Raw genomic sequence first — 12,935 nt, 5'->3', positions numbered from 1 at the left:
AACTTTGGTCGAATTTGTTGTTGCGATACTAAACTTTCATGAGGACCTATTACCTCCCTAGACTATTTAATACCGTATTTAAACATATATATTTGCCCACCGTGACATAAAAAATAATGTAAAATTATAAATAGTAATGTGTCCACGTGGGCACATATATACCTTTAAAATACACTATTAAATAGTTCAGGGGGTAAAAAATATGGTATTAAATAGTCTAGGAAAGTAATAGGTCCTTATGAAAGTTTAGTATCGCAACAACAAATCCGACTAAAGTTGAGATATTTTTCAGATCCTTATCCCATAAATTTACAATCACTCATTGCTACAGGGAAGCTAACAAAACTGCCGATAAGTTAGCCTGCATAAGCCATGGAAGTAATGAAATTCAAATATTCAACTCCTTCTCTGATCTGCCAGCAGCTATTAAAGGGCTCACTAATATGGAAAAATGGGGTTTTCCATCCCTTAGAATCAAAGAGGTAAAGGATAGCAATGTTATCTATGAACCTCCTTAGATTTCTTGGCCATTAGGGCCTTTGTCAAGGCTTTAGGGCTAAACGTGACAGTAATTAGTGTTGTGACATGTTTGACATCACAAGTTCCGAAAGTGTTGTAACAAAACAAATATTATAAAATTGCATGTTTGAACATTTCAGTTAAGGAATTAAACAATATAACCAATAGTAGTATGAAAACACAACTCTGTTTACCAATACAAAGTAGAATAAAAACTATAATGTGATAAATTGGTCTACTATCAAAACTAGAATCTAAAACAAATTCTCTAATACTCTTAAAACTAAACGTCAATAATAAATTTCAATGGGATAATGTTTTCAACAAACCTGCTAACATGTCTTTCCGCAAAATGATAGGGGAACACCAGATAGGTTGAGCTGCTAATAAGACTTGATGTTGCAAAAATCATTTTCGAATCCTTTGTTCTCTTGTCAATGTTTTCTGCTTCAAGAAAGGCAACTTTCTTCTTCACCAATTCCGGATTAGAGTCAAATTTATTGAAAACCTTATTGACCTCGTCGTACACCAAATTACAGTTTTTAGGTTGGTTAGGTGGGTGCAGAATCAACTTTTCCCACAATGCAGTTTGAATTTTGCTTATTTCACTCTTTTGTGGAAGTGAAAGAGTTCCAAACTTCTCATCAGTAAAGTTGAAATAGGTCATAGTACTTAGGTAATGATGAATCCAATAAAGTACCCCATTGAGGAAGGTACAAGTATAATTGTAAAGTTTATAAGTGCTGTTTTCACAAATTCTTCTCCATGAGTTAGTTCCGAGGGTTAGAATCGTTATACATGGCCTTCTTTTCTTGTTGTAAATACAAAAAAGTAATTTGTATTTTTCTGTGGCAGGATCATATCCCAGATACAAACGTGCAAAAGCACTTTTTCTATATCCCATTGAGAATATTGGAAATGGAAAGGCTTTTATTTCCCCTGTTGTGATGTTATACAAGTAACCCTGACTTTCTTTATGATAATAGAGACAAATAAGGCCATTGCAATAATTTGAGCAAATAGATATCTCCTTGTGATTGAAATAATTACGAGGACCCACGAGTTGTAAAGGGAATCGTTCGTACTTGCGATAGTGTTCATAGTGTTCAGGATTAGAAGGTGTTTTTATACGTACTTCAAATAAGAGACGGGGACGGGCTCTAGAACGAGCATTCGCAAAGTTGAGATCATGTTGTATCAAAATATTCCAAGCTTTAGAAACACAGATGAATCTAACGAGAGACTTAGCTGGTAGCAACGTTAATATCTCAAATACCATGTCATCATGTGCCATATGTATCTCCTCCGTAGTAATCCTTCGACATCGTTTTTGATTAGTTTGTGTATCTTGAAAGGGTGAGGGCTGCCGCTTTTTACCTTCCATGTTAATGTAGCTGCTATGGCTATGGAGAAGAGAAAACAAGAGGAGGCAAATATTAAATATATTAACCTAGCTAACAAATATGGCAAAATCATAAAACTTAGTTCTAAAGGGATTAAAAGAGGAATAGTGTGTTTTATTTACATCAATTTATATTTTTCGAAAATTATTCCGTTAGTTATAAATGATTTTAATGTCGGTGCACTTTTATTTCCTCAATAATGTTTATATATATATATATATAATATTTTTCTTTGTTATATCTTGGATATATGTAAATAATGATTTATATTTTAGAATATTTTCATTTGTTAGCTAGGTTAATTTAATATTTTCCTCTTCTTTTTCTTTCTCTTTTCTTCTCCATAGCCATAGCTACGTTAACATGGAAGGTGAAAAGTGGCCGCAACGACGATGTTGGAGGAATGAGGATGCGCGTATGGATTTGTAGATGATGTGGCAATTTAATATGGCTTCCAGCTAAGTGTCTCATGAGATTCAATTGTGTTTCTAAAGCTTGGAATAGTTTGATACGAAATGATCTTAACTTTGTCAAGTTGTACAATGCTCGTTCTAGACACACCCGCTGCCTCTTATTTGAAGTAGGTATAAAAAAACCGTCACCATATGGAAGGACTCTAACACATCTTGAACAATTCCCTTTACAACGATTTGTGGGTCCTTATAATTTTTTCATGAAACCGAGATTCTTATTCAATCAAATCATTGCAATGGCCTTGTTTGTCACTATAACCATAAAGATACTAAAAGTTATTTGTATAACATCACAACAGGGGAAATAAAAGTCTTGTCAATCTTGGTGGGATATAAACAAAAAGCGGATATTCCATATTGAAATTAACTTGGACAGGAAAACATAAATAAGTTGTATGTCTTGCCCCAATTTCTATACAACAAAAATTATGTATAGAAGTTGTATGTTTTAATCGAATTCTACACAATATAAAATATGTTTGGATCTAATTTGTATATATTTTATAAGCATAAAGCTCTTGCTACTTTTTGCAAACTTAATTAGAATCTAGAAATATGTCCCATGTGGTCTAAAAAGCTAATTATTGAGTTTTGAAAAATCAAATTTTTAGAGTCGTCTAGAAATTTATAGTACATCTTTTTAATTGTGTACACTCAATCATCCCTCGATATAAAAGTTGATACTCATTCACCTAAATTAAAATGTAGCAATACTTTAATTTGACAAAAATCATAAGAAAAAATGTGCACGTTAGAGAAATTGGAAAATCTATTCATTCTAACAATCACCGGCGACGATATAACATTTCTATTAGCTTAGCAATAGAATTGAGTACTTAACTATGTGCAGATCGATAAACATTTACCTGTATTTATATCGATCAAATTAATGTATACATCATACATTTATTTCAATTTATACAACTATTAATAACTAATCCACTACTTAGAGGAGAATCAGTCTGTGATACTTAGTCAACATTCAACCACCCTACTACACGAGGCTACTCTTTCATTAATTAGAGAAGTATCAGGTTCGAGCCTAGATATAGAAAAATCTTTGATCGGGAACGTTTTTCTTAAATGGAATTTTATGTGGCGTGAATCTAGAATAGTCAGGCTCGAATGGAGCCTTATGCTGTGTAAATCCAAAATAGTCGAGCTCTAATGCAGGTATGCGTCTATGCGTACTTTTAACATTTTATATCTTAGTGCGAAAATGCCCCCTTAAGTGCTTTAATGGGAATGCGGAGGATTGATTGCTTGGTAGCCGTAAAAGCTGTCCCGAGAACCTTTGCTTGTCAGGTGTAAACTCGAAAAAAAAAAAAAACTAGTCAACATTTAGGCAGCTGTCATTGGGGAAATTTGCATATAAAAAAGTATATACTAATTGGGCTAAATCATAGGAAAAATGTGCACGTTAGAGAAACAGGGGAATTTGTTCATTCTAACACTTACCGGCGACGATGAGCACAGGCTAAATCCCTCTCTTATTGACTCAATCAGAGCCGCTCTCGAACGGATAACGGCGGAAGCAACTGGTAGCTCTGTTTTAATCACTACCGGTCAAGGAAAATTCTTCTCTAATGGCTACGATCTCGATTTGGCCTCGTCCGATCCATCCAGCTTACAGTTAATGGACTCCAAGCTCAAATCACTCATTTTTTACCTTTTCAACCTTCCGATGCCGACGATCGCAGCTGTCACCGGGCACGCTTCAGCTGCCGGATTCGTACTGGCGATGAGTCATGATTACGTCCTAATGCGAAAGGATCGTGGATTTCTCTACATGAGTGAAATTGACATCGGACTAAAAATTCCGAATTGGTTTGTGACTTTAGTGAAGAACAAAGTGAAGTCGCCGGTAGCTTGGCGTGATGTGGTTATGAGAGGTACAAAATTGACTGCTGACATGGCAATCAAGCAGGGTATTGTCGACTCCGCGCACCACGGTGCAGCGGAGACGATGAAGGAGGCTATAAAGCTTGGGGAGGTGTTAATGGCGAGGAAATGGAATGGGAAAGTTTACGCACATAACAGGAGGCTTGTGTTTTCAGATGTTTTGGCTGCACTAAACAATGAAATTGTAGCTAGATTGTAAACAAGTAAGTTGGAATACATTAAAAATAAAAATCGGATCGATAGCTTTATTGTTGTCTTTGTTATTTTCATTGTGAATATTTCACTATTATATCTTGTCCTTTTGTTTACTTTTTCTTTTGTGATAAAAGTATATTAAGAGTCGATTTGCGTGAACATACAATAAATAGGTGTTGAATGGCTTGATCAAGTTCATCTAACACTCTAATGGTTTTTTGAGTTGTATCTATTTAGATTCATTAAATCGATACATAACTCTCTAGATCAACACAAAGTTTGTAGGCCCGATAAATTACATATTTATGGGTCAAATTTGACAGCCATGATTTTTCAACAACTGGTCGAAATTGCAATCAACAAATTGAACTTTTAGAACAAACAATACATTAAAAGAAGGGAATTTTTTCAAAAGAGCAATATTTTAGCTTTTAGTGGGACTCCTTAGCAACAGTTTCATTATTTATTAAAAATGTCATTATTTTAGTTTGTTAAGGGATTAGTTATGTATTTATTTTATTTTGATTAATTTGAAAGAATACAAATAATTAATAACAGAACAGAGAAAATCATTGAACAAAAAAAAATCAAAAGAGGTAAAAAAGATTTTAAATACAAATCAGTTACGTTTTGAAAAGAGCATAAATAGTCATCTCTCCGTCGAGCGTTTTTTTTGCTTTCTTCTTAAGAACATAAAAAAAAATTAAAATAATTTAGTTTGTCTTCCGAATCATTCATCTGATAACTTTCAAAACTTCTTCAAGTTGAATACGACATATTTTTTAAACAGAATTTTTCAAAATTGACAACTATAAATTTGTCGCATCCAGTGAACAATTGAAAATCAATTAGGTATTTTTTTCAATTTTTTTATTTGTTTGGAAGAGATATTCGTATATGTCGAGTACAAGAGTGTTGTTTTTTTTCCTGATTGAATCAGTGAAATCTTTGTATGCATTGAGATTTATAGCTTTTTTCGGATGTTTTGTATCCAAATTATGATGTATAACGAATGAATTCTTTTTTTTTTTTAGTTTAGTAGCTATTTTTTCTATTTGAATGCATACTATAATTTGTATCCCATTAAGTTAATGTAACTAATCGATCATGAACTATATGTTGAATACAACAATATATGAATACAAAAGTGAGATGAATATGCAAAGTGAGATTGAATATAAAGTTGTGAATACAAAAGAAATTAAATGCTCCCTTCATTTGAAATACAAAGTGACTTTGAAAGGTAAAGTAGGCACATAAAATACAAATGTTAGTATACAATTAGGTTGAATACGAAACAAAAGAGAAATACAAACTTGTTCACATATAAATTGAGATTGAAATACAGAATGAATACCCAATAAAATACAAAATTGTTAGCATACAGTTAAGATGAATACAAATTAAGAAGGAAATACAAACATGTTGGTATACTAATTGAGATTGAAATACAATGCAACCCTTGGGTAATACACAAATCAAATGAGGGAAATTCCCCAAAATTTTGAATATTATTTGGTATACCTCTAGTAATTCTGATTGAATCAGTCATTATAGACAATCAGATGCTTTCCCTATCTAAAACCCTAAAAGAAAATTTTGATATTATCAAATTTTAAAATGTATTAAATATCAAACAGAACAAACATATATATGAATTTCTAGAATCTACAAAATCTGAAAAATTAAAAGAAAATCACAAAAAAATTGAAATTAATAAATATATGATGAATATTTAAACAAAATAACATAAATATTGGAAAAATTGACTGAAAATCCGTAATGTATAGAATCAGTGATTTAAACATCAAATAAAAAAAATCAAAATTGATAATGGAAATTACCTTGCCAACCAAGAAATCTGCTTGAATTAATAAAGAGAATTCGTTTAACAATAAATAAAATTTCTTGATAAACAACAATTTAGCACTTTGAAGAAAGATAAACTTGAAACGTGAAAGGTGGGAAAGAAATGCGAAAGTTGGGGAAGAAACGTGAATGGTGATGAAAAAGGTTAATGGTATTGGTTTAATTTATTTTTCTCACTTTAAACGGTTATTGATATATAATTTGGTCTAATATAGGACTCTTTTCATAAATAAAATTAATTTAAAATACTAAAATCTGAATACATACTATTTTATAAAAATATTGTCATTCTGCCATTTTAAATAAATATTTGAAAGTGTTGTTATTTTTAACTAATTATGTTAGGTATTATGACTTAATTGCTAATTTTCCCTTAAAAGAAATAGCATTTATTTATAAGAAAATAATGAGGCATACAATACAATTATATTGAAGTTGAAAAATACATATTAAGTGTTCATTTTAGGCCCAGCCAAATTCATCAAAACTTAGCCCAACATGAAATTGTTTGGCCCATATTCATGAATTTTCAACTTTTTAGTTGGGCCAACTCTCTTACAATGAAATCTAAATCCCTTTTAGAGCTCCCTCCAATTTTAACAGCTTCATAAGCTTCATCTCTCATTTTTTGGGCCCTCTCCTTGAGCAAATCATTATTCATTGCCTCATTAATTCTCCGACCTAACTCTATCGGGTCGGGCACTGAGTCTGCGCCTTCACAAACTCGGATCGACATCTTCATATTGTCCACCAACATCCACATGTTGGTGAATTGGTCGGTCTCCATGGGCCATCCCAAAATGACTACTCCCGCCACTATCGCTTCCAACACAGAATTCCATCCACAGTGACTCAAAAACCCACCAACGGCTCGATGGCCCAATATCTCCACTTGTGGGGCCCAACCTTTTATTACTAGGCCTCTCCCTGAAACACTCTCCTCAAACCATTGTGGCACTGATCCAAAACCTTGTTCCTCTTGTTGGGCTGTCAGTTGTTTAACTACTAAAATGAACCTCACTCCACTTTTCTCAAGCCCAATAGTTAAGGCCTCCATTTGGGCCTTTGTTAGTAACTTTTGGCTTCCAAAAGCTACATAAAGAACAGACTCATTAGGACACTCATCAAGCCAAGTGAAAACTTTCTCATTTGCCTCATAGGACTTCCCAATTCTACCCGGCCCACCAACTAAATTTATCGGCCCAATTGAATACACACGCTCATGGCCCAATTCCTTCTTCAAAAAGCCCAAATAATCACTCTCCAAAGCCTCAGAAGTATTGAAAATTGAACCAAAACTCCTTGTATTTGCAATAAACCCATTCCTAATAATCTCCCAAGTTGGATCATCCTCTTTAAACTTCAGACACACTGGAGGAAGATGTTCCCTCACAAATCTTGGACTTTTAGGAAGCCCATTAAGCTCAACAAGGCCCAAATCTTTATAAGCCTCAAAGTTCTTCCAAATATCAATAATAATAGAAATCAATAAAGCCCCAGAAGTGTAAAAAACAAACCCGGGTACACTAACTTCTTGGGCCAAATCTTGAGTCCAGCCCAAGATGAAATCATAAACAATCGCCACAGGAGGATTTGATTGGGCCTTAAACCATTCTACTATTGGGCCACGAAGCTTACTAAGCCCAACAACAATTGCTGGACCGCCGGCATTCCCCACATCCTTAATGTTTTCGGTGCCGGCGAGAAGAGATGGGTGACCCGGAAATGGAAAAACAAGAGTTTTAACAGATGGATGTGTGGAAATAAGAGGATCAAGAATCGGGACATTTTTAGGTGTCACTAAAATAGTAATTTTAAAACCATGAAGAAGAAGTAGATGAGTAAAATCAAGAAGGGGAAGTATATGACCTTGTGCTGGTAATGGAAAAATTAAGATGTGTACACCATTTTGTGACATTGTGTATTTTCTCACAATAAGTAAGCAAAAGTTGAGTGAGTTTGAATGAACTAAAGAGATATATAAGTTTGATATCATAGTGATGTTTGTATGGTGGAGAATGGAGGAACTATAATATTTACCATGTTAATTCATATATAGTTTGTCTCTTAGCCAAGTGGCCCCTTAAGTATGAGCAGACAAGAAATGTGTTGAGGCCCAACAAGTTGTTGATTATTGAAGATGTTAAAGTACTCCCGAATATACAAGACATAAGGGAGTATATAACACTCAATGGCCAACGGTCTATTGCTAATTTTAAGTCAAAGGAAAATGTTTGACGTTTTCTCTTTGATTTAAATCTCAACAACGGACGCTCTTGATCGAAAGTTCCATCAATTGAAATATTGGTTAGAACCTTCATTGCCCACTTGTGGACAGGAAACAAGGCTTAGTTTGAGGTGTTGATAAAATATGCAAAAGAATAACTTATCTTTTGATTTTTTAAATTTGATAAATATTTTTGGACAATTAATTTTAATATAATGTATAAGTAAAAATAGACTAAGAGAGTATTAAAATAGTGTACTTACTTAACATAAATGTATAAACCCCCTGTTTCCCCTATAGAGGTTGTTGACATTGTTGCTGCTTTAAAAAAGCAATAGTAAGTGTACATAGAAATTAAATAGCATCTGACTATTTCTGTCTAATTAAAAGATAATACATGGTCAAAATAAAAATAACTTAATCAATTACATCAATTTATTAAATTTATTAATCAAATCAATACAAAGTGGTTATTTCTGTTTTGGTTTTAATTGGTTTTTTGATTTCTTGATTCTTCTTATAACTAGGGGTGTACATGACCGGATTAGTTCGGGTTTTTCAAATATCAAACCAAATTATTTGTGCAAAAATTTTAAATTTATAAACCAAACCAAACTAATAAAATTCGGGTTTTTTCAACCTCGGGTTGGTTTGGATTTGAAAATCCAAACCAAACCATTGTGTCAAATTTATAAATTTATAAATCAAACCAAAATAATAAACCTCGGATTTTTTTTCAGAATTTTGGATTTTTTCGGTAAAGTTTGCATAAAAACATATAATTAACTTGTGCTCCAAAATATTTCTTTAGTCCAACCAAAATACAATTATCTAAGGTGTTTCTTAAAAAAAATAACACAAAATATGAGAGAGTACTGATGACACAAAAATATTCAATAAAAATAATAATGAGATCATCATATAAAATAAATATTACAAAGTCATAATGAAAATGATCATATAAAATAAATATTGCAAAGTTATAATGAAAATGATCATAATTTAAAAGTATTAAATCATGCTAAAATTATAAGTTTAATAAGTATTAATTACGTTACTAAATATTTAAGAAAAATTAAAATTAGATTATGTATTTTAAATGTCTAAACCAATGTAAAACTAAAGAACAAATATTCAATATTATTGTCATTCTTAGTGTTGAATTGATTTTCTTTTTGCATTAGTATTAATTTGATTTTGATTTAAGTTTTATTATAACTATCAACATCTATAAACTATAATCTTTACTGGACCATTCCGAATTCTAAGTTTTAAACTTAAAATAATATATTAAAAAGATAAAAAAATATGAAATAGTATAAGAAATATTTTAAAATTATATCAAATTAAATATTTTTATGTATAAAATAAAATTTTAAAATTACATATATAATGTCGGGTTGGTTTGGTCTCGGGTTGTTTTTTTAGTTAAAACCAAACCAACCCAAATATAGTCAAGTTTTTTTTTCCAATACCAAATCAAGTCAAACCAAACCACTTAGTCGGGTTTTTTTTCCGGTTTGACTCGATTTGCGATTTGGTTCGGTTTTAAAAATATTTCATTATGCTAATTTGTTTTTATTCTTATCAAAAGTACATTTAAAGAAAATTTATTTATTAAATTTTAAATAATATACTGAACATTTATATGATGCATTGATTTTTTTCTTAATAAAATAAATAAATAAACTAATTACTCTGGATAAAATATGCATTCCCTTGCAGAGGTTGTTGACATTATTGCTGCTTTAAAAAGCAATAGTACACCACTATTTTTGTCTATTTAAAAGACAATACATGGTAAAAATAAAAAAATAACTAAATCAATTATGTCAATTAATTAAGACTATAAATCAAATTAATAGAAAGTTGGTTTCTTTGATTTCAAACATACACATCTCTAAATTCTCACTCTTTCCTGTTTGGATTAGAAGTCTTTTCGCATAAATTATTAGTTTTGTTCTTAAATTATTGATAATTTTTAAAAAAATATTTGACTAACTAAACTTAGATATACACCTGATCTGACACACATGACATAACATGTGGTCTCAAGTTATTGTAGAAGAATTTAACTTTTAAAAAAAAATCGAGAGAAATATTCAAAATATTTCTAAGTTAATTAAAAATTTAAAAATGTATTTCTACAAGAAAGAGATATTTTTAAAACTCTCAGCTATATTTAATTCATAACAAATTTAAGGTTGCTTTCAAAATACTTCACATGGCATACTAGCTTTTTAGCAAATAAAAATAAAAATTAACAGATCAGCATCCACTCATAACACATGGACTAATAGCCCAAACCCCAAAAAGTTCCATAATAACAAATTACTACAATCTACTTTTTAAAGAATATTTGCTATTATCAATAAAATTTCATTAAATTGTGCACCACTAAAAATATCATACACATATCAAAATAAAAGTAGATCAAACAAAATGAAAAAAGCAATACATAGCATCACTTATTTGCCCCTACTTTAATAATTCTACCTACCAACAAATTTCCTTCACTTTCCACCATACAAATAAACATCACTATAATATTAAACTTGCATATCTCTAAGTTCAGTCGAATTCTAACTCACTCAACTTGAGAATAAACAAAATGTCACAAAATGGTGTACATATCTTAATTTTTCCATTTCCAGCACAAGGACACATACTTCCCCTTCTTGATTTTACTCATCAACTTCTTCTTCATGGCTTTAAAATTACTATTTTAGTGACACCTAAAAATGTCCCGATTCTTGATCCTCTTATTTCTAACCACCCATCTGTTGAAATTCTTGTTTTTCCGTTCCCCGGCCACCCATCTCTTCCCGCCGGTGTTGAAAACGTTAAGGATGTTGGAAACTCCGGCAGTACCCCAATTATTGCTGGGCTTAGTAAGCTTCGTGGCCCAATCTTAGAGTGGTTTAAGGCCCAATCAAATCCTCCTGTGGCGATTATTTATGATTTCTTCTTGGGCTGGACTTTAGATTTGGCCCAAGAAGTTGGTGTACCCGGAATTGTATTTTATAGTTCCGGGCCTTTATTGGTTTCTATACTTGTTGATCTTTGGAAGAATTTGTGGGCTTATAAAGGTTTGGACTTTGTTGAGTTTAATGGGCTTCCAAAAAGCCCAAGGCTTGTGAGGGAACATCTTCCTTCAGTGTTTCTCAAGTTTAAAGAGGATGATCCAACTTGGGAGATTGTTAGAAATGGGTTTATTGCAAATGGTAGGAGTTTTGGGTCAATTTTCAATACTTTTGAGGCTTTGGAGAGTGATTATTTGGGCTTTTTGAAGAAGGAAATGGGCCATGAGCGTGTGTATTCAATTGGGCCTATAAATTTGGTTGGTGGGCCTGGTAGAATTGGGAAGTCTAATGTTGATGCAAATGAGAGAGTTTTTACTTGGCTTGATGAGTGTCCTAATGAATCTGTTCTTTATGTAGCTTTTGGAAGCCAAAAGTTACTAACAAAGGCCCAAATGGAGGCCTTAACTATTGGGCTTGAGAAAAGTGGAATGAGGTTCATTTTAGTAGCTAAACAATTGACAGCCCAACAAGAGGAACAAGGTTTTGGATCAGTGCCAAAAGGGTTTGAGGAGAGAGTCTTCGGGAAAGGCCTAGTAATAAAGGGTTGGGCCCCACAAGTGGAGATATTGGGCCATCGAGCCGTTAGTGGGTTTTTGAGTCACTGTGGATGGAATTCAGTGTTGGAAGCGATAGTGGCGGGAGTAGTAATTTTAGGATGGCCCATGGAGGCCGACCAATTCATAAACACGTGGTTGTTGGTGGATAATATGAAGACATCGGTCCGAGTTTGTGAGGGCTCAGACTCGGTGCCTGACCCGATAGAGTTGGGTCGGAAAATTAATGAGGCAATGAGTAATGATTTGTTTAAGGAGAGGGCCAAAAAAATGAGAGATGAAGCACTTAAAGCTGTTAAAATTGGAGGGGGCTCTAAAAAGGATTTGGATTCTATTGTAAAAGAGTTGGGCCAACTAAGAGTTGAAAATTCATGCAAATGGGCTAAACACTTTTAAGTTGGGCCAACTTTTAATGAATTTGGTTGGGTTTAGATGAACATTTGACAACGTACTCTTCAACTTTAATATCATCGCATAATGTGTTACAAATTTTATAATAATGCTCTCATAGCTTATTTGATTTTTGCCAAAAAAAAAGGGGGGGGTTTGTTTGCACTTTTTCTAGAGAAGGTTATAATTTAATAATAATAATAATAATAAAGATTAGTAAAGTAAGGTTTAGGTTTCATTTATTTTTATTGAATTTAAGACGTTTGGATATTAAGATTTAGATATCTAAATTTGAATATTACATGTGAATTGTTAAGATT

At 32.3% G+C, this 12,935-nt stretch overlaps 3 protein-coding genes across 3 annotated transcripts; 2 read left to right on the top strand and 1 right to left on the bottom strand.

Moving 5' to 3' along the window:
• Positions 1–3,750: 3,750 nt before the first annotated feature.
• On the top strand, positions 3,751–4,566 carry LOC102579860 (enoyl-CoA delta isomerase 1, peroxisomal-like). Its single transcript, XM_006348576.2, has one exon. It carries the CDS (start codon positions 3,807–3,809, stop codon positions 4,494–4,496), a length of 690 nt encoding a protein of 229 aa, XP_006348638.1. The 5' UTR covers positions 3,751–3,806; the 3' UTR covers positions 4,497–4,566.
• A 2,178-nt stretch (positions 4,567–6,744) lies between these two features.
• LOC102599059 (UDP-glycosyltransferase 89A2-like) lies at positions 6,745–8,329 on the bottom strand. The gene has a single exon (XM_006348725.2). The coding sequence runs from the start codon at positions 8,277–8,279 to the stop codon at positions 6,891–6,893; it is 1,389 nt and encodes a 462-aa protein (XP_006348787.1). The 5' UTR covers positions 8,280–8,329; the 3' UTR covers positions 6,745–6,890.
• A 2,686-nt stretch (positions 8,330–11,015) lies between these two features.
• On the top strand, positions 11,016–12,663 carry LOC102579535 (UDP-glycosyltransferase 89A2-like). Its single transcript, XM_006348575.2, has one exon. The coding sequence runs from the start codon at positions 11,200–11,202 to the stop codon at positions 12,619–12,621; it is 1,422 nt and encodes a 473-aa protein (XP_006348637.1). The 5' UTR covers positions 11,016–11,199; the 3' UTR covers positions 12,622–12,663.
• The last annotated feature ends 272 nt before the right edge of the window (positions 12,664–12,935 follow it).

This window comes from Solanum tuberosum, unplaced genomic scaffold, assembly GCF_000226075.1.
Source record: "Solanum tuberosum cultivar DM 1-3 516 R44 unplaced genomic scaffold, SolTub_3.0 scf00103, whole genome shotgun sequence".
In the NCBI taxonomy this organism is placed as follows: domain Eukaryota; kingdom Viridiplantae; phylum Streptophyta; class Magnoliopsida; order Solanales; family Solanaceae; genus Solanum; species Solanum tuberosum.
This window is presented reverse-complemented; position numbering and strand designations above follow the sequence as displayed.